Below are 26,228 nucleotides of genomic sequence, written 5' to 3'. Positions count from 1 at the left end.
CCCTTGAGCAGTGATGTGATCTTACTGCTGCAGAGAGAGATAGGGAGAGAGTGAGAGCTCTCGACTCTGCATTAGACTCATTTATAAATTGCTTATGCTTTACTGATGCCCTCAAATACATCCGCTGATGCAGAGAGAAGACAATATAGTCACACAAACCACAGCCTGTTCTCACTACCGTGCTCAGGCAAATGCTACTGCAGCATGAGAATGGTCCACGAGCCGGGCGGAATTTCTTTTATCTCCGTTTCGTGGACACACACTCACTCATCCAGCTGCACCTTTGAGAACTTGGACTGTTCTCACATATCATTGATTCCAACGGATTCATTCCATCATACGAATCAGGACGTTCGTGTACATATTGTGTATCGCTTATATGCAAGCTCGTCTGATACTGCAGTGCACATTCTGTATTAAGACGTGTATAGTTTATGTATAGTCCGTATGACGAGCGCATGAAATACACCTACTGTAAGTGTAATATTTGAATGCTTAATGGACTCTGAAGGCCTGAAGTGTTTTCAGTGTACTGACACTTATTGAACGGTGTATCACTTCTCATAAGCCTTCGGAGTGTTGGAAAGGCACCTCACGGGGGGGAAAGTCAACTTATGAAACTGAAACGCCTCCGCCCACTTCCACACCAATTGGCAGGTAGCAATGTGTAAATGATTGCGGATGGGGTTGTGGAAGCTGGTGGGAGCTTCGACCCTGCATGTCTGACACCCTTTCTTTAAACGTGTTAATCACAGTGTTGAGCAGTAGTGACGCTACCATTCTAACAGCGTTTCCCATTACAAGGTGGAAGCATTTTTAAATCGAGCAGCTTGTATTTTCTCCACCACGTGACAGCTCTACACTCTACACTGATTTAAAAACTACTGTAAATAACTCTATACAGTAAAATGTAGTTTAGACAGTGCTAAAATGATACAAACAGCGTAGAGTTTACTCTTCTAATAATAGTTGAACAGGTCATGCGCGGCATATCCTGTTGGATGGGAAAGGCCGTTTATCGCATTCAGTTCAGTGCGGTGAAGCTGTTTCTTATTGAATCAGCGTTTAGGGACTTTTCGTAGAATAACTTGCAATATTAAAGTAACTTGTCAAACTGTAATACCTTATTCAGTTGATTCATTTTCCACAGATGAGGTGAAGGATTGTATAAGTATTTTATAAGTATCTTGGAGTTGTTATTTGCCATGATGAAAGGCCCAGACTCTGCAGCAGAAATCCACAGATATGGATAGGGAATGACCTTGATGCCTTGGAGAGCACATACATACACACACACACACACACAGACAGTGAGAGACGGAGAGATTAGCAGAGAGGTTTTTTTTTTTCTTCTCGGGCAGAATAGTTAGAAAGTGTGCGTGTGAAGACAGCGAGCCTGTTAGATTGATCTCTGTTAGAAGATTGTGTGAAGATCCAATAAACATCCCTTCTCCTACGTTTTGTGCCTGCATGTCCCTTAATTGTCACTGGAACCTGGGATTGAAGACAAACAGCGCAATCTAACAAATTCAGGAGGCCACAGCGAAAACAGTAACATCACTCATCACAGTCAACAAACCATATTATAATATGTAATTTAAAAAAAAAATAAAAAAATTTGCAATTGTGAATATACTTAGCAGCCACTTTATTAGGAACACCTGTGCATCTGCTCATTATTTCAATTATCAAATAAGCCAGTGCATAAAATCATGCAGATACAGGTCAAGTGACTTCTCTGCTTGTTGGTACCAGACAAGCCAGTTTGAATAATTCAGAAGCGTCTGATCCTTGGATTTTCATGCACAAAAATATCACCTGGTCTTTTTCCAATACTCGACTGAAGAGTTTAAAATAATAAAGAATTTAAAATAAATTGATCAATGAACGATCGTCAGCTCAGCTAACGTGATATTTGTGAATGCACACAAATAACCAAATGGCTTAATTTTAAAACATTTCATTTGAATGTATTTTGATACATTTAACAAATAAATATATATATGATATTATTTAAACATTTTTAAAACTTTCCTACGGACCTGCTGCAATTACACCACTGACCACTAGGGTAACACTGCACTAGAGTAGAGAACACAGTGCATAGTGTAAGTGTATAGTACGTCATTTGGGGCACAACATTAGTATTTACTCTCCGAAGCGTGTTTTCGGAACAGAAGTAACGTAGTGAGTAAACGTACCGTGTGCAGACCAACTAATCGATAATGAGATTCGTTGACAACGATTTTCATTCTCGATTTTAGCGATTAGCCGTTTCAGCTCGACATTTTTCCCGATTTTGATGTTTGATGTGAGCATTAATTGAAGCTCTTGACATGTATCTGCATAATTTTATGCCACATGACTGGCTGATTGGATAATTGAATGAATATACAGGTGTTCGTATTAAAGGTGAATTGCCCTGAGGCCCACTTTGGGAAACGCAGGTCTATCACAAAACATGACTCCCTAGATCGTGAATCAGTATATCGTGTAGAGTCCGGGCACTGGTAAGGAATGTAGCTCATTACACATTAAGACTCTGATGACTCAATGTACGGCGACATGACTACGTACTCACATGTCACCAAAAATAAAAAACTTTAAAATATTTCAGTTTTATGTCATAAATTTGTCAGCGTAATCACACACATTTAGTACTTCAAATCGTAGCCAGATCATAGGCTAGCTTGTGGATTTTTTTTTTAAAAAAAATCATTAAACACTTAAAAGTCATTGGCTCAAACAAATCGTATATATAGAAGATCAAATAAAGTTAAAATCGCTAATATAAGTAATCATTTGAGAGCTACAAGCTACGTATATTTGTAGACGGATGTTGGTTGAGCATTCGTCCCTGATTTTTTTGAGCTGAGAGGCTTCATAAAACATGATGTCATTTCCAGTAAGGGAACATAGTGAGCATCAGTGCTCCCTGGTTTTTGCGGTCCATTGTGGGAATTTTTAGGGAGCAAACTTTCCAGTGAACTGGAAGGATTTTGTGACCGAAACAGCCCTTAAAATGTCTGACTCTCTGATCAGTACCCTGACTATTGAACTAGGGAGCTTGATCGTTGGTGCATTACATCATCTGCAAAGCTTCAACTTAAAATAAAGTGCTCGGATACTTTGGTTCTCTTGACACCTTAGTGTCAATCTCTGCTGAGGCCTTCTTCCTGTGGTACACATTATGATCAGTGTGTGTCTATGCTTCCCTCCCATGTAATTGTTCCTCTCTTGTAGCATACAGCCCTCTGAAGGACGGAAAGGCGGCAAGAAAAGCGAGCACCGGGAGTGTGTCGAGGCAGCACACCCTCCACAACAGCACAGGGGGCTTAATTTGACAGGGCCGGAAACAAAAGGCCAAGTGTAATCATTATCTGGTGCTGACTGACACTGCAGGTGCTTAATAAGCATTCAGTGACGCATTTTTGCCCTGGCTTTAGTCAGCCAAAGACCCCTGTCTCAATCCCTGATTGGAGCATGAATCTGCTGTGGTACAGACACTAATTTGTGACTTGTGAACCAACTGCTTCTTAATCACTGTAATTAACTTAATTAGTTTGGACACGGGCCGAGTTGTCGAGCTACTGTGGCGTGAAATGCCTTTTGGTCTGGAACGCATTTGCTGAAGATGTGTGCGTGTATTAGAGTCTATTTATGATTATTCAGTTGTGGCGTCAAAAGGAAACGTAAACATAAATAAATAATTATATCAGTTCATTATCAAATCAAAGATTATCACGTTGTTCCTCGAGTGATCTATTTTGAGTGCAGAAACGGAATGACAGAAATCTTACATCTCTACATCTAATAGATTACATTTGGATAAACGTGTTGCAGGGTCGGGGGTCCGATTCCCACCGTGGCCCTGTGTGTGTGGAGTTTGCATGTTCTCCCCGTGCTGCGGGGGTTTCCTCCGGGTACTCCGGTTTCCTCCCCCAGTCCAAAGACGTGCATGGTAGGCTGATTGGCGTGTCTAAAGTGTCCGTAGTGTGTGAATGTGTATGTGTTTGTGCCCTGTGATGGACTGGGTATCCCGCCTTGTGCCCCATGCTCCCTGGGATAGGCTCCAGGTTCCCCCGTGACCCTGAAAAGGATAAAGCGGTGTAAAAGATGGATGGATGGATATTAATGTATTCAGTGATGTTCAGAGCATGCATGTAGCATTACTAAGGGTTTGATTATTTCAGCACCTAACATGTCCTTGTGTTAGAAACTACTTTCTGTGATACAAATTAGTGAGTGAGTGAGTGAAGAATGCTGGGAAACAGTTTCCAAATTATTTTATCTCCTCCTGAAAGCCCTGCAGCATGTCTGTTTAATCTGTTTCCTCGCTGGAACTAAGCTTTCTATTAAGAAAAATGGCCAAAAACCAATAAAAACACAAGGATGCTCCAGTCTCTCATCTTCAAAGACGCTGATTCAGAATACATTCCCTAAAAAGCCAACAGTGGCCCTGTTGCTAAGCTGAAGGGCAATGGAGCCTATTAGAAACGTGCTTTTTGGTGCATTATCGAGGAAGCAGTTCCCTACAGCCGAGCACTCAGTATAATACCATTAGCTGTTTTGTTCCACAAGCTCTTTTGGGGGCGTAATTAGAGTTGCAGTGGTCACATAAGATATCATTCATTCCTTTACAAAGGAAATGGGAGACTACTACTACAGTAAAGCTCCTATATGATCTATACACTTTACTGTATGTGAGGCCCTGTTATGGAAGCAAGAAAAAAGAAAGACACAGAAAGATTTGAATGTTTTAAAGCTACTGATTTTTTTTTTTAATAAAGAAATGTAAACACTATTAAATTCATAACATTTAAAATAAATGACCTAGAAACAATACGTCTGTATTTATTTGTTTTACATGAACCTCCTTTAAATTTCCATGTTCAGAGATTCACATTTTAAATCTCAAGTTTAAATAAAACAGCAAGCATCTATGTTCAAAAGGTTTCACAAATTCAGATTCAATCATTTTAGAGATATATAAAAAAATAAATAAAAAAAAAACAGTACTATTCAGGTTGAGGTTCCAGTGCTGAGATTCGACTAGTCAAATCGATTCATTCATTCATCTTCAGTGACTTCTTTATATAGCTCAGGGTCGCACTGGATCCGGAGCCTATCCTGGTAACCTAGTAACAGTCCATCGTAGGGCACCATGCACACACACACTCATTCACACCTACAGGCAATTTAACATACTCGGTCTACCTACCTGCATTTTCCTTGGACAGGTGGAGAAAACCGTTTAACATGGAGGAAACCCATGCAAACATGAGGAAAATGTGAAACTGTAACCCAAACTCGGGATTGAATTGGAGAAAAAAAGCATCCAAACTATCCGAAGAAAACAAAGCAAAAACGATCGAGCCTAGAATGAAATATCTAGCCATTCAAGCCAACCTTGGCAAACATGTATTCATGTCTTGAGTCTACAATTATGTGCTTCTAACACTGTGGCAAGTATTTTTGGGGAGACCCACAGATGTGTGTGATGGTCAGGTGTCCACAAACATTTGGCCACATAGGTATGTAGGTATTTAAATTTCATTATTAAGAATTCAGTGGGTTTACGTATGTTTTTTTTTTTTTACTTTGATACCCTGTATACTTTGTAGCATGACATTCAAATGTTGTTTGAAATATCTTTTTTAAAAAAAAGACTATAAAATAAATGTGCTGTATATCTAGAGAAAGTAATATTTCACTAACCACAGACAAGACCACCAACGGAATATCTGATTGGTAAAATGAAATTACCTAAATGAAATTAGGTAAGAAAGGGCTGCCCCAGATAGGAATGACAGATTACTGTATTTATTTGAGTTAGTGTAATGTGCTTGGCAGTGAGGGCATTCTAGTCATATAATATACTCCTAGCCATGTCTATTTAAAGTGTGCATGTGGGTTCACTCTATCTGTCTCTGATAACAGGCGGTACCTGGTATTACTTTACTCCATTACTGTTGAACAATCACTGACATCGTTGGATGTTGATTTTATGTCCATCAGCAACAGAAGTTAGTATATAGAGACAGCCCCAGGATTATGACGTTGAGTTTGTGTTCCTGCGAATATTTCTGTGTTGATTTGGATGTACATTTAAACTCATTATCTTGCTAAATAATTAATCTACGGTTATTGACTTAAATCTTAATTCCCGTGGCCAGGGTTTGGGCTAAAATATTGATGCCATCAACCTTCACAGCAGCCATGGGATAAAAGCCTTTTCCACATCTTGTTGGAAACGTTGTTGTTTCTGTTGTTTCTGATTTTCAAGAGAATTTGTTTATACTAAATTTATTTGTTCCATAATTTTATTTTTGGCATATAACCTTTTGAGAGAAAGGTTTAATGTTGTAATGTCTACTTTAGTGTATATAATTAGGTTCCACCCATTATTTGATGGTTGCCAGTAATTTTGGATTTGACTATACGCATATGGACTGTATAATAACTCATTTGTTCATCATTCCGTTGTGTAGGTGAGGGCCAGTGAATAATTGCTGGCCTCCAGGCATGTGAGGCGCTCTGAGATTGGAGGTGTGCGGATGAAAGATGACTTTACTGGCTGGCGATGGCTCTGACTATGACTACAGTGCCTTGAGCTGCCTCTCGGACACCTCGCTGAACCCACCACCCATCCAGGATAGTGAGGCCCTTAAGGGTGTTTACTACAAACGTGCCCGGTGCCTTGCTAAGGATCCTGACGCTGATGCCAGCCTCTTGCCTGGCTCCCAACGCTTACATGCCATCATCAATGTGGGTGGCCTGCGCTACCAGTTGCCATGGAGCACGCTGGATGACTTTCCACTGTCACGGCTAGGCCGCCTGCGTCTGTGTACAAGCTTCGATGAGATCATGTGTGTGTGCGACGACTACGATGTGGCTCGTAATGAGTTCTTCTTTGACCGAAGCCCGTGTGCTTTCCGTGCCATCCTGACGTTCCTGCGTGCCGGCAAGCTGCGTGCTTTGAGGGACACTTGCGCTCTGTCCTTCCGGGAAGAACTGCTGTACTGGGGTGTCCCAGAGGAAAAGCTGGAGTGGTGCTGTCGAAGGCGCCTGATTCAGCGCATAGAAGAGCGAGACGAGCTTGAAAGGGTGGCCGATGAAGATGAGGAAGAAGAGGATGATGAGAGTGACAGAGGTGGTAGGGAGGAAGGCACTGACAGAGAATCTCGACTGGGCCGCTGCATGGTCAAGCTAAGAGACATGGTGGAAAGGCCGCACTCAGGTCTTCCCGGAAAGATCTTCGCTTGCCTCTCAGTGCTTTTTGTCACTATCACAGCCATTAATCTGTCCATAAGCACCATGCCTGCCATGAGAGAGGAGGAAGAAAATGTAAGTTCCTGAATGTGTGTGCCTGCAGAATAATCAATCTATAGTTCAGGTCATAGTACTAGAACCTGCATCTGAATTGAATTCATCATGCTTGAAAGACTGATTTGAATGAAACTGATGTGAAAATATCTGGCCTCCTTCTAAGCAGCTTGGATGACTCTGAGGATGATGCAAATGTGAAATGAGCAAATACTGCCATCCTTTCTTTAACTGCCCAGAATAGTAACATCCTATAGCTAGTAAACATAAACATGGCATTTCACAATTGCTTTTTTTTTCTCACCGAGTTGATGTATGAATGGCAGAAGAATAACACTTTAGTTGTCTTCCTTTTGTTCACAGCTGTGCAGAGTGAAAGGAATGCAAATAGGCAGCTTTCTGATGTTTTTTTTTTAAAAAAAAAAAACAAAAAAAAAAAACCAACCCAGTCAGAACATCCTCCCAGTCAACATTCACAGCATCATTCTCTTTGTTTTTACAGTCTGAATTTCCATCGCTTATGTTTCCAACCATGTGACTATGAGTTGCTGAATGTTATCCCCGCACAGTTTTTAAAACCTAAATACTAAAGAGGTTAACGAAATATACAAATATCTACAAATCGGAGTGAAAAATGATATTAACATGATTATGCAGGGATTTTTTCTTTCAGACATCATGACTGCTGGATCTGCCCATGTGGAAATCTGATATGTGGACATATAGACATTGGCTATACTGTAGTATGTGTATGTGTGGCAGTGGGGGCGTGGTCAAGCATCAGCTGCAGATGGCGAGGAAGAGGGGTGGAACTGGCAGTTAATGCGTGATGAAATTAAAAATAAAAGAAGCACAACGCTTTGTCTCCCAAGTCCTCCTTTCCACCCACATACACCAGGGTTCTACAGTGGTGCCGAAACCCGGAAGGAGATACCATTCACCATCGTGGAACATTTTCCCGGGTTTAAGCACCAGTGTAAAACCCTGGTGTGTGTGGGTGCTATGACTTTATATTATGGAGGAGCTGGATAATTTACTTCAAATAATAAAGCTTGATTGGTTACAGTGCTAATATTGATCCTACAACAGTATGTTCTCTATTGCGACCATTGTGGCAGATTTGATTATACGTCTTGAGTATGTATATAAAAAAGAAGTAATAAACATCGCTATCAGAAGTGCACACATCTTCCATGTCCCATGTCTTCTCCCCTAAAGTGAACTGGCTTGGTGAATTTTATTCACCTTTGGACTGACCGCTGCTAAAAAACAGAAAAGTGTTTAGGTGTCTCCATATCACTGTCAAAAATGATATAAAAATATATACATTCCAGAGGCGCATGGTGGTTAGTGGTTAGCACGTTCGCCTCACACCTCCAGGGTCGGGGGTTCGATTCCCACCGTGGCCCTGTGTGTGCGGAGTTTGCATGTTCTCCCCGTGCTGCGAGGGTTTCCTCCGGGTACTCCGGTTTCCTCCCCCAGTCCAAACACATGCATGGTAGGCTGATTGGCGTGTCCAAAGTGTTCGTAGTGTGTGAGTGTGTATGTGAGTGTGCCCTGCGATGGACTGGCACCCTGTCCAGGGTGTACCCCGCCTTGTGCCCCACGCCTTCCGTGACCCTGAAAAGGATAAGCGGTATAGAAGATGGATGGATATGTTCCAGAGAATTCTGAGAAAAAGGCTCATGAATTTTAGCTAACTGTGTTAACGCAGTCTGCTGCCACCCTCAGGTGAAGGAAAAAATTGCAACATGTTGGTCTGTGGGCTATTGTATGATTATACATTCTAATAGAGAAGCCATGGGCCAGTAACCTGTCCCCGAGCCAGACTTTATATAAAGACACCCCTTATATAAAGTATGTTAGCAATCTTGAAATAATTGTACACTTTATAGCCAAAAGCTTGTGAACATCTCACCATCACACCCATATGTGCTTTTTGAACGTCCCATTCCAGATTTAGTCCCCCTTTGATGTTATAAAAACCTCCACTCTTCTGAGAAGGCTTTCCACTAGATTTTGGATCGTAGCTGGGTGGATTTGCACATTCAGCTACTAGTGTTACTGAGGTCAGGCACTTATGTCAGACAAGAAGGCAGCAGTCTATGATTGGTAATGATGTATTCGCTGAGGAAATTAGTCCGCCTTGGCCTTTTGTTGTCCGCTTTTGTTAGTCCGCTTTGGCCTTTTTGTTGACACGGCAAACAAATAGCTTGTTTTAATGGTCTATAGTACTACCACCAAGACAGCAAGGTATCTCTTTGCATGCCAAATAAACTCCCACGCATGTGTTCCAACTACAGAAAGTCATGAACAGCGACATGCACTATTCATGGTCAGTCTGCCTGGTGATGGAGCAAAAATGAATTTGCGAAATGATGTGTATCATTTCTAAGAACCGAGGACACTTCAAAAAAGACAGACTGATTTTAAATAAGAAACGTGCTGCAGTTACGCCGGTTTACAGATTCAGCAGCCTCTTATGCTAATCGAATTTAGATGCCGCTTGAATATAAATGAATATAAATAAGAAGAGAACCAGGGCATGTGATTATCAATTATGACGTATTCAAACATTGTCCTACCTCGACAGACGTTTTAATGTCGTGTATGCTTGAAATGAACCGTATATACAGTACGAATCCCATTATATTCTACTTAAGGTATTACATAAACACAGATCTACATAGTGAACCTGCTACAAATGCATGCAACCGCCAGTAATGCAGCTATAATACATTAATATTTAATAATGTGCATAGAAAAAGGGTGAAATTCTGCCGAAATAATTCATTTGACCATTTTTTCCTCTTCGTAATCGTATCAGAGAGCATGTGTATTTACGCACAGTATATCCATTACAGCTTTTACATAATTATCCGTATATTTCAGAACATTTATGTTTGACCTTTTCCGCATCAGTACTAGTAAAGGCGCTGAGTTTAATGCATCACTTTAGTACTTCAGTACCACTTAGCCTTAATTCTGCATTTGTGGGAGTATGTTTCGTAACACCGAAGTCTTTCCTCTTAAGCCAACATCAAAAGTAGTGCTGAAATGCAGGACTGGATGTAATTTATTAAAGGACAGGGAGATTAATTCATCTCAATTTACAATTCCGAACGAGACGGTCTGGGGTTTCTTCCCGGGAGACATGTAATAACAGCGTCCTGTGCTCATCTGTGGAAACCTTGTTAGAATGGCAATATGCTTAGTCATTCCTAACGTTTTCAATGCGGCAATGGTCACATACACGGTTTTGCAGAACATATCAACAGCAGCATGTAGTGCCAGGGTGCAAGACGGCTGTTATTGAGGTCAGGAGATCTTGAAATCGATAAGAATGAAGATGCGCGAGTAGAGAATACCGTACCGGTTAAGAGAACTGAAGGAAATCATTCGAGTAATACTTGTTCTTCAGATAGTAAACATTGTTTACACAGTGTTTGAAAGAAATGCAAATATGTGGCTTTCGGGTGTTTTTTTGTTTTGTTTTGTTTTTTAACCCAGCCTCGTAGTGGATATTTACATCACCATTCTCAATTGTTCCATGACATAGATCTTCATAACCATATACAGTAACTTTAAATTGTTCAATTTACAGACAAAACCTAAATACTCCATAGGTCAGTCTGGATTTCAGACTCATGTGGACATGAGATCTAAGGCCATATACACGTTTGTATACTGGATATGGATGTTAAATCCTCACACATAGACATACTGTACTGCTTATACCAAATCTGGAAACTGGCTTAAAGATTTTCATATATGGGGCTATATTTACACAATAAAAATGAACATTAACACGTATAGGGGGCGCATGGGGGTTAGTGCTTAGCACGTTCGCCTCACACCTCCAGGGTCGGGGGTTCGATTCCCACCGTGGCCCTGTGTGTGCGGAGTTTGCATGTTCTCCCCGTGCTGCAGGGGTTTCCTCCGGGTACTCCGGTTTCCTCCCCCAGTCCAAAGACATGCATGGTAGGCTGATTGGCGTGTCCAAGGTGTCCGTAGTGTATGAATGGGTGTGTGAGTGTGTATGTGATGGACTGGCACCCTGTCCAGGGTGTACCCCGCCTTGTGCCCCATGCTCCCTGGGATCCTGAAAAGGATAAAGTGGTATAGAAGATGGATGGATGGATTAACACATTTAATCGTATATGCTCGACAAATGTATATGACTTCATATTATGGTTGAGTGGTGGAGTTCTGAAATAAAACGATATGATGGGCCACTGTTAATATGGAACCGAATGTGTGTAAGGATGTGTAAAAAATAGCACTGGTTAAGACTAATGAAGAAATTGGATGAAGAAGCTGATTTCTGTAGTGACACAGTGCTGGAATCTGGAAGGTAATGCTTCCCTCTGCTGGTATGTGTTCAGCCTTGCAACCGTGAAAAGCCCAGACCAAAATGATTACTCGTCGCTATCAAAAATGTCCTTCCTTACACAAATAACACGCTTTTCGATAGTTTTATCTCCACCGCACGCTTCAGTCATTTTCACATGATCTGTTTTGTCGTTTTCTCGCGCGTTTCATTCTTCATTTTTATTTCTCCCAGAAGGCTAAATCTTTCCTTTTCACACGTGATATCCCAAATGATTCGCATGATGTCACGTGTTTACTTGAGTTCTCATTTCCTGGCATAATAGTGAAATGCGTGTTCACGTTTGTCACGTGAAAATCTGTGATCGTGTGTAATGTACGCTATGTGTTTTTTGTTTTTTTTTTCATTTTGAGCACATTAGTACTGTTTCTTTTCTCTCTCTCTCTCTTTGTTTTTTAATCTGATAGTTTAACGTGAAGTTACTGATGAAGATATACTGTAGTGTGTATGATTAGGATATTGTCTTTTTAAGGAACTGTGCATGGAGGTGTGGTAGCGATATACAAGGATAACATTCAAATATTTGTAAAAAAAAAAAAAGGCTTACTTTGAAAGCGATACAATACTAATTGCTCTTGTTGCATGTTGTAGGGCAAATGCTCCCAGATGTGCTACAACATCTTCATTGTGGAGACCGTGTGTGTGGCATGGTTTTCTCTTGAGTTTACACTGCGCTTCATTCAGGACCGCAGCAAGCTGGCCTTCCTCCGGCATCCGCTCAACCTGATTGACGTGGTGGCCATCTTGCCCTACTACATCACCCTGGCTGTGGACGGCACCTCCACGGGCTCGGGCAGCAGCTATCTGGACAAAGTTGGGCTTGTTCTGCGTGTCCTGCGGGCTCTGCGCATCCTGTACGTGATGCGTCTGGCACGGCATTCACTCGGGCTTCAGACGCTGGGCCTTACTGCACGCCGCTGCACGCGCGAGTTCGGCCTGCTGCTGCTGTTCCTGTGCGTGGCCATCGCGCTCTTCTCCCCGCTCCTGTACCTGATCGAGAACGAGGTGGCGGCCACGCAGGAGTTCAGCAGCATCCCGGCCACATACTGGTGGGCGGTGATCACGATGACGACGGTGGGCTACGGTGACATGGTGCCACGCAGCATACCTGGCCAGGTGGTGGCACTCAGCAGCATCCTGAGCGGCATCCTTCTCATGGCCTTCCCCGTGACATCCATCTTCCACACGTTCTCCCGTTCCTACGTGGAGCTGAAGCAGGAGCAGCAGCGCCTCCTCCAGCGGCGGACTCACTTCCTCTTGCGAGGGCGCGTGCCCGGCCTCGGGAGTAACGGGTCACTAGAGAGCGACGTCCTGTTTCCCAGCGCCTCGTCCGACCCGAGAGACCTCGAGGACTGAAACAAAAAACACGGCAAATGACGTGAATAAGGACAGAGAACTTTTAGACGTCAGTTTTCAGCAATCTGAACTTTGAACCGAGGTCAAAGTATGCTTAGCTGTTTTTCAGGAGTCAGCCATTAACCGACACAGGGTGAATTCAGGTGCAGCAGATAAAATGATCACGTCTCTAAGTGGTGGTTTCCTACTTCTGTTCTTAAACTGAATACACTGGGGGGAGAAATGGTAAGAGAACGTACATTTACGGCATTTGGTAGACGCCCTTATCCGGATCGACTTACATTTATCTCATTTATACATCTGAGCAGTCGAGGGTCAAGGGCCTTGCTCAAGGGCCCAGCAAATTTCCCATCAAGACGTGATTTCATTGCATATACCAAACTTACCTAAACAAGTTCTAAGTAATCGAATGAATTATGTAAGCATGAGCGATTCACACTGTATTAACCGAAACCACGAGACAGTCACGAGACTGTCGGCACTGACCGGAATGATAACTAACTGCTGTGGTCGTACATCGCAGTTGCAGCACACACACTTATTTCAGGGCTTTGAAAATACACGATCGAATCATGTCGGATGTATGAAAACGAGCTATCTTACTGTAACTCAGTGAAATCACATGGAACCGACGTTCACATTTGAATTCAACGAGCTTCTTTCTTTTCAGTGTACGAACGTGGAGAAAATAGCATTTTCCAAACCCTGTTAATAGACACTGTATGGCCAAAAGTATGTCATCATAGCACCTATAATATGAAGGTCTTCGCTAAACATTTGCCACGGAACGCACAGTTGTCTGTAATGTCTTTGCATGCTGTAGCATTAAGATTTACCTTCAGGAACGAAGAGGCCCAAACATAATATTCCAGCATGACCATGCCCCTGTGCACAGAGTGAGGTCTGTAAAGACATGGTATTTCCAACGCTGGAGTGGAATCTGGAATGGGATGTTCAAAAAGCACCTATTAGTATGAGGGTCAGGTTTCCACAAAAATCTAGCCCATGTAGTGTATGTGTCCCAAACGAACAAATGTGTCATTAAAAGTGATCTTTTATTATTATTATTATTATTATTATTATAATTCAAATAATAATAAAAAAAAAACTGTCCCAATATATCTGAATTCACCCTATTAAAATGCACATTATACAAATATACCTTGTTCTCCTTTCTAACCGTTACAATTCCCATGATATAAAAACAAAGAGGAGGGTCCCATGTTTAAAGTAATCAAGCGAACTACTTATTCCTTAAATGGTTATAACCTGTAAATCATATATATATTGTTTGTATGTATGCATTTATTCCTCATAATATTTCTGAATATTGCCAACTTCAAAGCACGAGTTTAAATCTAAAGAACGTCCTGTCCTACACTATAGGCTATTTAAGCACAACGCCCTAACGCTACGTTTAACACATTAAACACACTAATCACATAAAGAGCCAGGTCAATGGTCTTCTCTACTACTGTTGAATGAAGTCAGAATTTTGTTTAGTGACTTGAAGAGTGATTTCTTAAATACACACATGGAGTATTAAAGGAATACATTTCTTTTGATTTGTGTTGGTGAAGATTTACTCTTTACATACAGCTTCTCAAGGATACATGGTACATTGTAGCTCTGATTATGTTCACTTGAATTGTTTGTTCCTGTGGATTGTTATGGCATGTTTTTTTTTTTTGGCTGGAGTTGATGTGAGTGAACACCAGAGGGCAGCACCATATCTACTTTGCTGCAGAATTCCAGTGAAAGGTGTATGGGATTCTGGGAGGCGAGACAAGGCAAGACAATTTCACCAGCTTCTGAACATTTCTTTTCACTCGAAGGAAATTTATTAAAACACCAGAATATGGCGCTTCTTTGTATGTGTACATTAACATAAGTATGTATTTTTTTTATTATTATTATTATTTTTTGTATATTTATCATTTTAGACAAACATAGGGTGTCCCAAAAGTCTCCATGCATGGGGGAAATTACCATTTTAAGAATATCTTTGACAAAACAATGTATTGAAATCATTCTCATGGCTGGATCAGGAAGCTGCCGCCATGTTGGAAATGCTGCGAGCACATCACACACAACACTGTCGCCAAACTTATTAACAAATTCAAAAAGACTGGAAGTGTTGCGGACCGACCGAGGAGTGGACGTCCACGAACATCCACTGAAGAAAGCACAGTCGACGTGATACTGGTAAACATAGTCCCCAGAACAAGCACTTTTATGTCTAACTGGCAACGTAGACTTTGAACGCTAGCACAGAATTCATTTGAATCCTTTACTGAATAGTATCTTCTTATCCATCATCAACAGAAACATAGTGACACGTCCCAATCACTACCTCTCCTTATTTCATATTCCACTCTGTTAAACCTCCCACATGTGCACTTAATCTACTCCATCCCTCTGCGAGTCAAATACCTCAAAGTCACGTGCCAACGGAGGTTATTATGTATGCAGGAGCAGAAATTGCAGAAAGATAATTAACATCATCTGGGCTGGTGATCAGACAGAGTGAAGTTGCATCGGGTGAAGTATGAGACATCCTCTAATACAGGGGTTCCCGAACTTTTCCAGGGCAAGGCCCCCCAAATGGCATTAACATTTGACCGAGGTCCCCCTTTTGCGAGATGTCTTTAAAACACATTAAAAATACAGACTTCTGAATATATCCCCCCTTTTTTTTTATTAATAATTACATCTTACATCTTTACAGTACATTAGGAATGTTTTGTCTGTTTAGCAATTAGCAAGTTAGGTATAGCAAATGTGATTTTAATATGTATTGTTACAAATAACATGTTATAGTAATGCATATATATATATATATATATATATATATATATACACATACACGTACACACACATATAAAATCATGTATTTATTTATTTTTCACATCAAATTTTTGAGGCCCCCTGGGCGCCCCCTGGTGGCCCCCACTTTGAAAACCACTGATCTAATATATGAAAGCTTGTTAACATTTGTACAATAATCTAAAAGGATTTTACCCTAAGCAATGACCTGCTTTGTAGTCAAAGAAAACAAAGAGTAATTAAGATATTGACTGAGTTATTGGTCAAAGGTTAGTAGGATAATGTAGAACACAGACACTGGCAATGTTAAATGACCATCGGAGCAGTATTAGTCACCTTAATCTAGAAGTCATACAAAGCATAGAACGCCTTTGGTACAGTATGTTCACCACACACACACACACACATAGATTATATATATTTTATTTCACCTTCTTACTCTCAGATCAATGTGACAGGAAAATCATCTAGGTAATATAAACGTAATTTTTCATCATGCTTTTTTCACTGTTCATTAGATAAATTAAATCAAGAACATAAAGACTATACAAATCATTTTTGTGTTGCTCCGTTTGTAATATCAGTTTAATATAGAACGTTACTCTTGATGCGATGGCCATGGTCACTATTCCGATGATCACAATTTGACTTAACAGAGCATGACGATTGAGTGGCCCAGTTACCTTATGTTTCTGTTGGGGCAATAGGCAGGGGCTAAATGTGTGCATGCTGGCATCACTGCTGGATGAATGGAAAATAAACCCTAAATTAAATCTTATCCTAAGCTCCAGTTTAACCTTTAACTTCCAGTTATCAAATGGCAAAGTTGGCTAGCCTGTTTGACATTATTTCCACTTTCAAATGAGCATTTCACTTATTGACGCTACTTCCTTATATAAGCCAAAGCGACAGCGTTGTTTATTTCAGCAGGCAGTGGAGCAGCTGTTCTTTATCCTGTGCCAACCAGCTTGGGCTGTGTTTGACCTCATTTGACGTAACATTCATTGATCAGTGGTATGGGAATGTGAGACATCTGTTGATAGGGAAATATCAATGGAGAGAAAGTGCCACTGTTGGTAGAGACTAGACGTAAGACAAGAGTGCTTTTCAAATGCCCTTGTTAACTTGTGTTCACCATTTTGTATTTAGCGGTTTAGGCTCTGAGTTACTGATCAGAAGGTCGGGGGTTCAAGCCCCAGCAATGCCAAGCTGCCACTGTTGGTAGAGACTAGACGTAAAACAATAGTGCTTTTCAAATGCCCTTGTTCAATGCCCTCTCTGCTCCAGGGGGCGCTGTATCATGGCTGACCCTGCGCTCTGACCCCAACTTCCTGGCATGCTGGGGTATGCGAAGAAAAGAATTTCACTGTTCTGTCATGTATATGTGATTAATAAAGACTCGTTATCAGTACTATACATGTACACATATACACCTTTACAGTACATCTGTTGTGCTGTGTAGCTGTGACTTGTGAAGACGGAGACGCTGTACAGTACTCTCCATCTGTAAACCTACAACATGTAACAACAAGGTAGATTTTTTCTAATAATGGGGGCAATAGATCTTTACTGTGTTTAAAAATCAAAGCTACTGTACCTGTTACAAGTGTACCAGTGATGCACACACACACACACACACACACACACACACACACACGCACAACCATGCTACTAACATGTCAGTGTCACTGCAATGGCCCACCACCAAAATAATAACAGATCAGAAGTGATGAACAGGGTCGAGGATAACAAACTGTACATGGCTACAGCCAATAATTTCATACCTGCAATAATGTACATGGAGGGTAGCTAGATGAACACTGGGTTGCCTGAATGAGTAGTGAAGCTCCTGGATGTTGTGAATAACAAAATGAGTAAGCTGCAATATCCTGTTTCTCCATCAGGTCGACTGTCAGTGTTGGGAACTGCTGCGCAACAAAGAGACAGGACCTCAACTCTAGCATCTGTCACAACTGAGAAAGAAGTAGCTGAGAGACAACATAGCTAATTATATATAAATTCTAGTTAGTACACTTCTAGGAAACACATTGTTAGGATGGACCTCCTCACTACATTCACTGCATTATGAGTGCATGATCTGGATTAGAGTTTGCTTTGCCTGGGTCAAATGAATATATGGTGTATACAATATATATGGTAAATTCACCCATTTACACTCACACCAATGGGAGCAGAGCTGCCATGCAAGGCGCTAGCTTGCCATCAGAAGCAACTTGGTGTTCAGTGTCTCGCCCAAGGACACTTCAGCATGTGGAGTCATCGAACCACCAACCCTACGATTAGTGGACAACCCGCTCTACCTGAGCCACAGCCACCCACAATATATAACAGTAAATAGTTCTAACTGTTCAGTACTGACCTCTGCTGGATAGCACCTTATATTTTTTTTTGTATGCAGCAGCCAGCATTATGGGTTTTTTGGTCTGAAAATAATGTTGGGAAATATTTTAGTTTTTTTTTTTACTGACTCTATGATTTAGAAGTGATCAAATATATATCGATAACAAATACATATAAACAATGTAGTAACAAATATACGTTGCCTGAGATGAGTCGAAACGGATAATATAAATAACAGTGATGTAGTGTTGCTGTTGCACAGCTCCAGGGTCCCTGGTTCAATCCAGAGCTCAGGTTACTGTCTGTATGGAGTTCCACCTGTTCTCTGTATATGTTTGTTTGAGGTTTGAGTATCCTCCAGGTTCTGTGGTTTCCTCCCACCATCCAAAAACATGACGGTAAGCAGATTGGCTATGCTGAACTGCTCCAGTTGTGAATAATAGCTGTGTCTTGCAGTGCACTGGGGACCCATTCATGGACCTTGCAGCCAATTTTATTGGGATAGGCTCTGGATGCACTGCAGCCCTGACCAGGATAAATGTTGTTCTGGAAGAAAAACTATTACAAAACTATATCATTGACACAGTGGGGTTCAAAAGTCTGAGACCACTTATCTTTATCTTGCTGAAAATGCTTCTATTTTGCATTCTTTTCTAATTTAATACAACAATTCTCATTTCAGTGCCCTGCGATGGACTGGCACCCTGTCCAGGGTGTACCCCGCCCTGTGCCCGATGCTCCCTGGGATTGGCTCCAGGTTCCCCCGTGACCCTGAAGAAGGATAAGCGGTATAGAAGATGGATGGATGGATTCTCACTTCACGAATTACACTGTTTTATTGACAAGAACTGCAGTGAAAAGTAGTATATCTTTGAAATGTTTACATGAATTCAGTGTTTGGTTTGTCCCCTTATTGCTTTAATGACACTGTGCGCTTGAGCTGGCATGGAGTCCACAAGTTCATGCAAAACCTTTTAGATCAACTCCATCAGTGTGAACTGAACAGGTGCTTCAATAAAAGAGATTAGGCATTAGGAAAATCTGACCTTTTGTATAAAGAAGATAACATGGTTAACATCACAAATTTGCTTAGATATAAATGCGGAGGGGACACATTGGCCTAGTGGCCATTTGTCTTTCATCTCCAGGGGTGAGGGTTCGAATCCTACCTCCGCCCTGTGTGTGCGGAGCTTGTGTGTTCTCCCTGTGCTTCGAGGGTTTCCTCCAGGTACTCTGATATGTCCAAAGAAACGTGTTGTAGGCTGATTGGCATTTCCAAATTGTCCATAGTGTGTGATTGTGCCCTGTGATGTGTTGGCACCCTGTCCAGAGTGTCTTGCGCCCCAGGTTCCCTGGGAAAGGCTCCAGGGTCCCCCGCGGCCCTGTGTATGATAAGCGGTGTGAAGTCTGTACAGGATTTTTCTGAGTGTTTTGTGATTGTTGTGGCCAAAAATGCTAGATTTTGCTGCCAATTTTTTTGGCAACTTGCAGAGTTTTTTTAAATTTATTTATGTTTTTTGTGGAAAACGACTTGAATTGGTGAAATTGCAAATGCACCAAATTGTTTTTTGCTGTCTTTCGTAGTGATGAGATAAGACCTTTCAGCTGTACTCATGTTCAACGCACGTGAACTGAAGAGCGCTTTGGCTGAATGCGCGTTGTGACGATGTCACATGATGCGTCTTGGTCCAAACCTGTGGTAATTGTGAAAAACTGCACGCTTGTCCAGATATTGTGGTGTTTGCTTGATTTTGCATTCATTTCTGTGATCGCAAAATCACAAAATCCTGGCGGGATAGAGTATTGCAAATAGATGGATGAACATATACTTTCTTTGTTTTAAATATTTCAAAATTCGAAAACCGTCTGTTTATTTCCAGTTTTAAATGAAACAAAAAAATTATTAATGTGGTCTCCGATTTTGGGACCCCACTGTATAGCGATTTATCATAAATTCTTTTGTAATGCTCCTGCTGAAAAAACTCCAGTAAAAACCATCACAGAATTTATAATGTTTTTAATGGTTATAATAAGAATTGTATTTCTTTTAATGGAAACTGTAATGGTCCCTGTGGGTCTCTACTGGTAATTCGTTGCCTCCTATTGGTGGCATATTACGTTTAGTGGATACCACCAGGACAGCCGGGAACCTTGGGGTGACTTTTGATGACAGCTTGACCTTTACAGACCACGTTTCAACAACTGCAAGAGCCTGTACGTTCATTCTGTATAACATCAAGAAAATCAGACCCTCTCTCACCGAACAGGCTACACGGGTACTCGTCCAGGCTCTTGTCAAATCAAAGCTGGACGACTGCAACGCACTACTCTCGGGCCTCCCAACCAGCTCCATCAAACCCCTTCAGACGATTCAGAACGCAGCAGCACGCCTCGTCTTCAACCAGCCCAAAAGAACCCATGTCACACCCCTCTTCATCTCCCTCCACTAGCTTCCTGTAACCGCCCGCATCAAATTCAAGGCCTTGATGCTCACCTACAAAACCTTATCTGGAACACCACCCCCTACCTCAACTCTCTCCTGAAGGCTTCCGTTCCCTCACGCAATCTGCGATCGATCAACGACCGACGCTTAGTAGCGCCTACTCAGTGTGGCTCAAGATCCCTTTCCAGAACCTTCACACTAACCGTCCCTCAGCGGTGGAATGAACTTCAGTCCGGACCGCAGAATCTCTCACCATCTTCAAGAAACAGCTGAAGACCCACCTCTTCCCTGAACACCGAACTAACCCCTAAAACGCCAACCCACATTATCCTTTCTAAAGAAAATAATAATAAAAAAACCTTCCTCTGGCACTTACTCCTCTACTCTGTGCACTTTGCTTTTCTAGAACTCAATTATAAGATCCTGTACAGTAGCACTACTTGTACTGTTCTCTGCTTGATATATCGCTTTGCTTGTATTTCCTCATTTGTAAGTCGCTTTGGATAAAAGCGTCCGCTAAATGAATAAATGTAAATGTACCATTAAGGGCCAGTAATGTTAACCCTTAAACAGGCAGCGTTCACCACAAGATGCATGCTCTTTAGTTTCTTGTAGAGAGCATGAGAAAGAGTTTTTCACCCAATCCTGTCTAATCAAAGTTGGGTCTGTTTTCAGTATATCATTGAGAGGAATAAAAGTAAGGGTGCGAGTTATAGAGCAGATCCCAGCGAGCTCTCCAGATTCTGAGACCAATTTTAATTTAACTTATAACAGTCATTGATAATTTGTTGTTCTTCACGTGGATTAACTTGGACATAAAAAGTCTACACACACCTGTTGGTAAAATTTCAGGTTATAAATCATGTCAGAACTTTTTCCACCCTCAATGTGAAATTACAACAAATAAAAATTCAGCGGAAAACTATTTTAAAAAAATACCTTTTAGGGAAACTGTACAATAACCTGGTTGCATAAGTGTGCGCATCCTTTTATAATTGGGTATGTGGCTGTGTTCAGAATGAACCAAACACATTCAAGCTTGTGTTCAAAAGTAATTAACATACAGCAGGAATTAACCTCAAATAAAGATCAGCTGTTTCTGTAGGATTGTCTTCACATCTTCGTGGTTTCATCTGACTGCTGAAGCCATGGTCTGCAAACAGCTTACAAAGCCTGTACAGGGTCTCACTATCAAAAGATATAAATCAGGAGAGGAGTACAAAAACAATTCCAAAACATTTGATGTGCCATGGAACACCGTGAAGGCCATGATCAAAAAGTGGAGAAAATGGAGCGCCACAGTGACATCAGCAAGCACAGGACATCCCTCCAAAATGTATAAAAGGACCAGACAAAAACTTACCAGGGAGGCTGCCAAGAGGTCTACAGCAACATTAAAGGAGCTGCAGGAATGTTATGGTCTGGTGAGACTAATTCCAAAAGGTATAATAATTCCATATTTTCAAAAGGTATGTTTGGGGGGAAATAAATGCACATCACCAAAAGAACAGCATACCCAGAGTGACGCGTGGTGGTGGCAGCATCATGCTTTAGGGCTGCTTTTCTTCAGCCAGAACTGGGGCTTTTAACAAGGTGGACACTGCATGAAAAGAGCTGTAATCGGACCAGTAGACTCCTGTATACACCACTGAATTTCAGACGTATTCAGAAATGTACTGGCCGGGAGTGTTAAATTGCATGTTCATATACACCTGGTTATATACCAATTCAGATGTATAGTGACTGACGTACCCTTCTGTGCTATGGCCATTTGTTGCCATGGAAGATAATCCTGTCAGGGGATGTTTTCACACCCAAGTGATAATTAACATTTCTCACCTAATGTTCATTAATCTCAAACTGGATTGGTTGCCCTGGATTGGGGGCGGCTGTGACTCAGGTTGTAGAGCAGGTTGTCCACTAATCATAGGGTTGGTGGTTTGATTCCCGGCCCACGTGACTCCGCATGCCGAAGTGTCCTTGGGCAAGACACTGAACCGCAAGTTGCTCCCGATGGCAAGTTAGTGCCTTACATGCCTTACAGCTCTGCTACCATTGGTGTGTGTGTGTGTGTGTGTGAATGGGTGAATGAGACACAGTGTAAAGCGCTTTGGATAAAAGCGCTATATAAGTGCGCCATTTACCATTTTTACCATTTACCCTCAAACTTAACCTACCCTGAAATCTTGACAGCCATTAGGTCACTGCATGGATTGGCTTTCATTTTATTGGTTAGACTTAAAATTCAGCCTACCCAAAACCCACAGCCTTAGAATATACACCTTGCTACAGGCCTTCAATTAACATTGTTTACAATATAAATTCTGAGACAATAATCGGGCTTTAAATATCTTTATTAAAAGAATGACATATACAAAACAACAGGAATTGGCTCCTCTGTGCCCGTGGTTTAACAACCCACACCGGCCTCCCATCAACAATACCATCTTCTTCATAGGACATCATGTCCACGGTTGCTGCCTCCCACAGTTCTCTTTCCAAGTCTGTCTGCAAGACCTTAGACCTGGACTTCACCAACTAACATAACAACAACTTAACCACTGAATGGCTAATAGCATTTTGAAAAGAAAAAAAGCTACATTAACTACATCAATCAAATTCCTTAACTTACTCTTCTCTTTCTTTGCTCGTTTTTTGCCGCCGCTTTAACAGAGTTTCTCAGCTCTGCTCTTTCTGGCTGGCCCATTGAATGTTTCCTCCTTAGAGTTTCATAATATGAAGGTCATTCACAGCCTGGAGGTCAACTAGCACGATAAATCATTCTGACCTGAAACCAGCTGCTTTATCTGACTGGACTTGCTGTTGGCTGTTGATCGACTTCTGCATGCCACTGTAAAAATTTTGCAACGTCATGTGTATTTGTATATATTTATCTGAAACACAAATACGATGCTGCGTTATCCTTTTCTGCCAACATGGAAAGACAATCTGCTATTGATAACAAAACGAAGAAAAGAGAATGGTGCTTTTGCCAAGCACTGCAACAAGGTTTTATCACATGCACTGTTTTATTGTCACACAGTTTGGAGCAAGGTTTTCGCAAATGACAGCACAGCAGTGTTTCAAAAAGGATATCTTTGACGAAGAGTTAGAACACTTGGAGGATGATTGTTACATAATAAGAGCTTTATTAAAGAGAAGCAGGCAGACAAATCCAAATCGTGAGATAATAGTGTGGTCTAAAACAGGCCAACAATCATAAACTAGCAAAACAGAATCAAACAACGGGGTCGACAACAGGATCAAACCTAAGAGACACGACACTATAAACAAAGGCTTGGTACACAGGGAAACTCATGCAATACTTCGCAACGAACAAAGAGACACAAGAGGTTTAAATACTAAACATAATCAGGGTAAACACAAAACAGCTGAGACCAATGATGCTACTTATGGGAAACATCCAATGACAATACAGGGGCGGAGACAGGACAGAACTCACAACAAAACACACGTGTCAGAAGTAAACAAAAAGTCAGTGTCACTGACAAACCCGGAAGCGCACTCACACTTTGATCTCACGCTTCGGGTTTCAGAGCGCACCGTATGCTCCAGCGCTAGCGCGAGGGGAAATCGCGACAGTGATAATCTGTTGGGTAAGTTCTTTAATTGACTTTGGTAATGTAAAAACAGAAGTGCTATTTTGAAAGGTAATTATTTATTTGTAAGTTAGCTATGGTATGCTCACATAAGGGTTATTGTATTAATATTTTCAAGAAATCTTTCCGTCCATCCATTTTCTATGCCGCTTATCCTTCCGCAGGGAACCTGGAGCGTATCCGGAGGTACACCCTAGGGTTAGGGGTTAGGGTTGTGGACGGGGTGCCAATCCATCGCAGGGCACAATCACATACACATTCACAAACTACAAACACTTTGGACATGCCAATCAGTCTACCATGCATGTCTTTGGACTGGGGGAGGAAACCCTCACAGTCCCTAGAGAACCTGCAAACTCCGCACACACAGGGCACCGGCGGGAATTGAACCCCCAACCCTGGCGATGTGAGGCAAACGTGCTAACCACTAAGTCACCGTGCACCCCTCGAGAAATTTTTTTATTGTATTTATTGCCGCTTATAAAGTTATGTTAGTTAAGTTATATAGGTTATAAGTTAGTTGCAACGTATGGGTATTATGGCATACTTTGATTACGTTTTGTGAACTCATTTGGTTATGTTTTCTTGATTTGTTAAATTCACGAAGACCAAACAAACAAAAGGTCCTGACTACGTGAAAACGTCTGTCCACCATTTCATTTGTTGTCATGAATGGCACTTCAGCACATGCATAGGATAACAAAGTGCACAACTGCAGGGTGATTAACAGGTGCTCTCAGGAGATATACAAACATTCACTCCCTGTCTGAGTTAAGGCATAATGAATAGTTCCATAACAAGGTGTAACATCTCAGATATTAACCCATGGCTTTACAAGAATTTATAGAGTTATCTTCTATCACAGTTGAATAACTAGGTACATAAATAACTATAGCTGATTCTAAATTTATTTCATTTTATTACAGGCAACTAAGGCAATCCACACAAAGGGAATCTGTGCATGCCTAATGAAGACATTCAGTCGACTGAAGTTCCAGATCCACCAGAAGGTATGCTTACTTTATCCACAATCACCGAAGGTGGGAGTAGAAAAATGTCGAAATGTTCTTCCAAGATAAAATGATATAACATGATTTTCTCAGTTGTTTCTTCTGTGATTGCCGAAATGCTTTTCTTATTATTTTGAAGATGATGACGGCGATGAGCTCGTGCTTTTCCTGCAGTCCAGTGAAACAGAGTCTTCAGATGAATACCATGAGCCCTTGAACATTTGGGTTTAACAGCAGATGAAAACAAGGATGCAGAGGAGACAACCGGAAATAGCTCTGGGAAGTTATTTCAATCAATGATGCTTTTAACCTGGCAAGCTGCATTTAATATATCTGATAATAATCACATCACTGCTGCTATGCCTACGGCAGATTATGTGTTTCATGGGAAATATTCTCTGTGTTAATTCGATTAGCAGTTTTGCCAGTATGATTCCCAAGACTTTACTGGGAAAATTTACTAGCATAAACAGAGACAACCTCTGTGAATTATGTTGTGTGTCCCAAGTATATGACAACATATACACTTACTGAGTTCTACCATGTTACCAGGGATGGATCAGCAACCGGTAACACGTGTGGATATGTTCCATTTCACAAACATCCACACAAGACATCTGCTCTGAGAAAGAAATGTGGCTCTCTCTTAATGACTAAGATGATAAGTTTTAATAGCAAATAATACTTCTACCCAATACGAACCTATTGCTATAAGAAAGTGGTTCAGTCTCTAGAGACCTTGGTATAAAGACCCAGGTTATTGGAAAAGTGTGAAAAGTGGTGAAATTCCTAATGATGTTATGGCAGAATAATTTGAGCTGACTTTCAGTATGTTAATGGACAGCCTTTTCTAGCAGAACCAAACAATTTTGCCCTTATGATGAATGTTGATTGGT

General features: G+C 41.3%; 1 protein-coding gene across 1 annotated transcript; it reads left to right on the top strand.

Moving 5' to 3' along the window:
• The first annotated feature begins 5,714 nt into the window (after positions 1–5,714).
• On the top strand, positions 5,715–13,665 carry kcng1 (potassium voltage-gated channel, subfamily G, member 1). The gene is made up of 2 exons (XM_053644334.1): positions 5,715–7,347; positions 12,308–13,665. The coding sequence occupies exons 1-2, from the start codon at positions 6,565–6,567 to the stop codon at positions 13,070–13,072; spliced, it is 1,548 nt and encodes a 515-aa protein (XP_053500309.1). The 5' UTR covers positions 5,715–6,564; the 3' UTR covers positions 13,073–13,665.
• The last annotated feature ends 12,563 nt before the right edge of the window (positions 13,666–26,228 follow it).

Source organism: Ictalurus furcatus, chromosome 15, assembly GCF_023375685.1.
Source record: "Ictalurus furcatus strain D&B chromosome 15, Billie_1.0, whole genome shotgun sequence".
NCBI classification, from domain to species: Eukaryota; Metazoa; Chordata; class Actinopteri; order Siluriformes; family Ictaluridae; genus Ictalurus; species Ictalurus furcatus.
The sequence above is the reverse complement of the archived record's forward strand: the minus strand, read 5'-3'. Positions and strand labels throughout refer to the sequence as shown.

Coding starts and splice junctions, on each gene's coding strand:
- kcng1 (XM_053644334.1), top strand. CDS start 6,565: ATGACTTTACTGGCTGGCGATGGCTCTGACTATGACTACAGTGCCTTG. Junction 7,348..12,307: donor TGAGAGAGGAGGAAGAAAAT/GTAAGTTCCTGA, acceptor TGCATGTTGTAG/GGCAAATGCTCCCAGATGTG.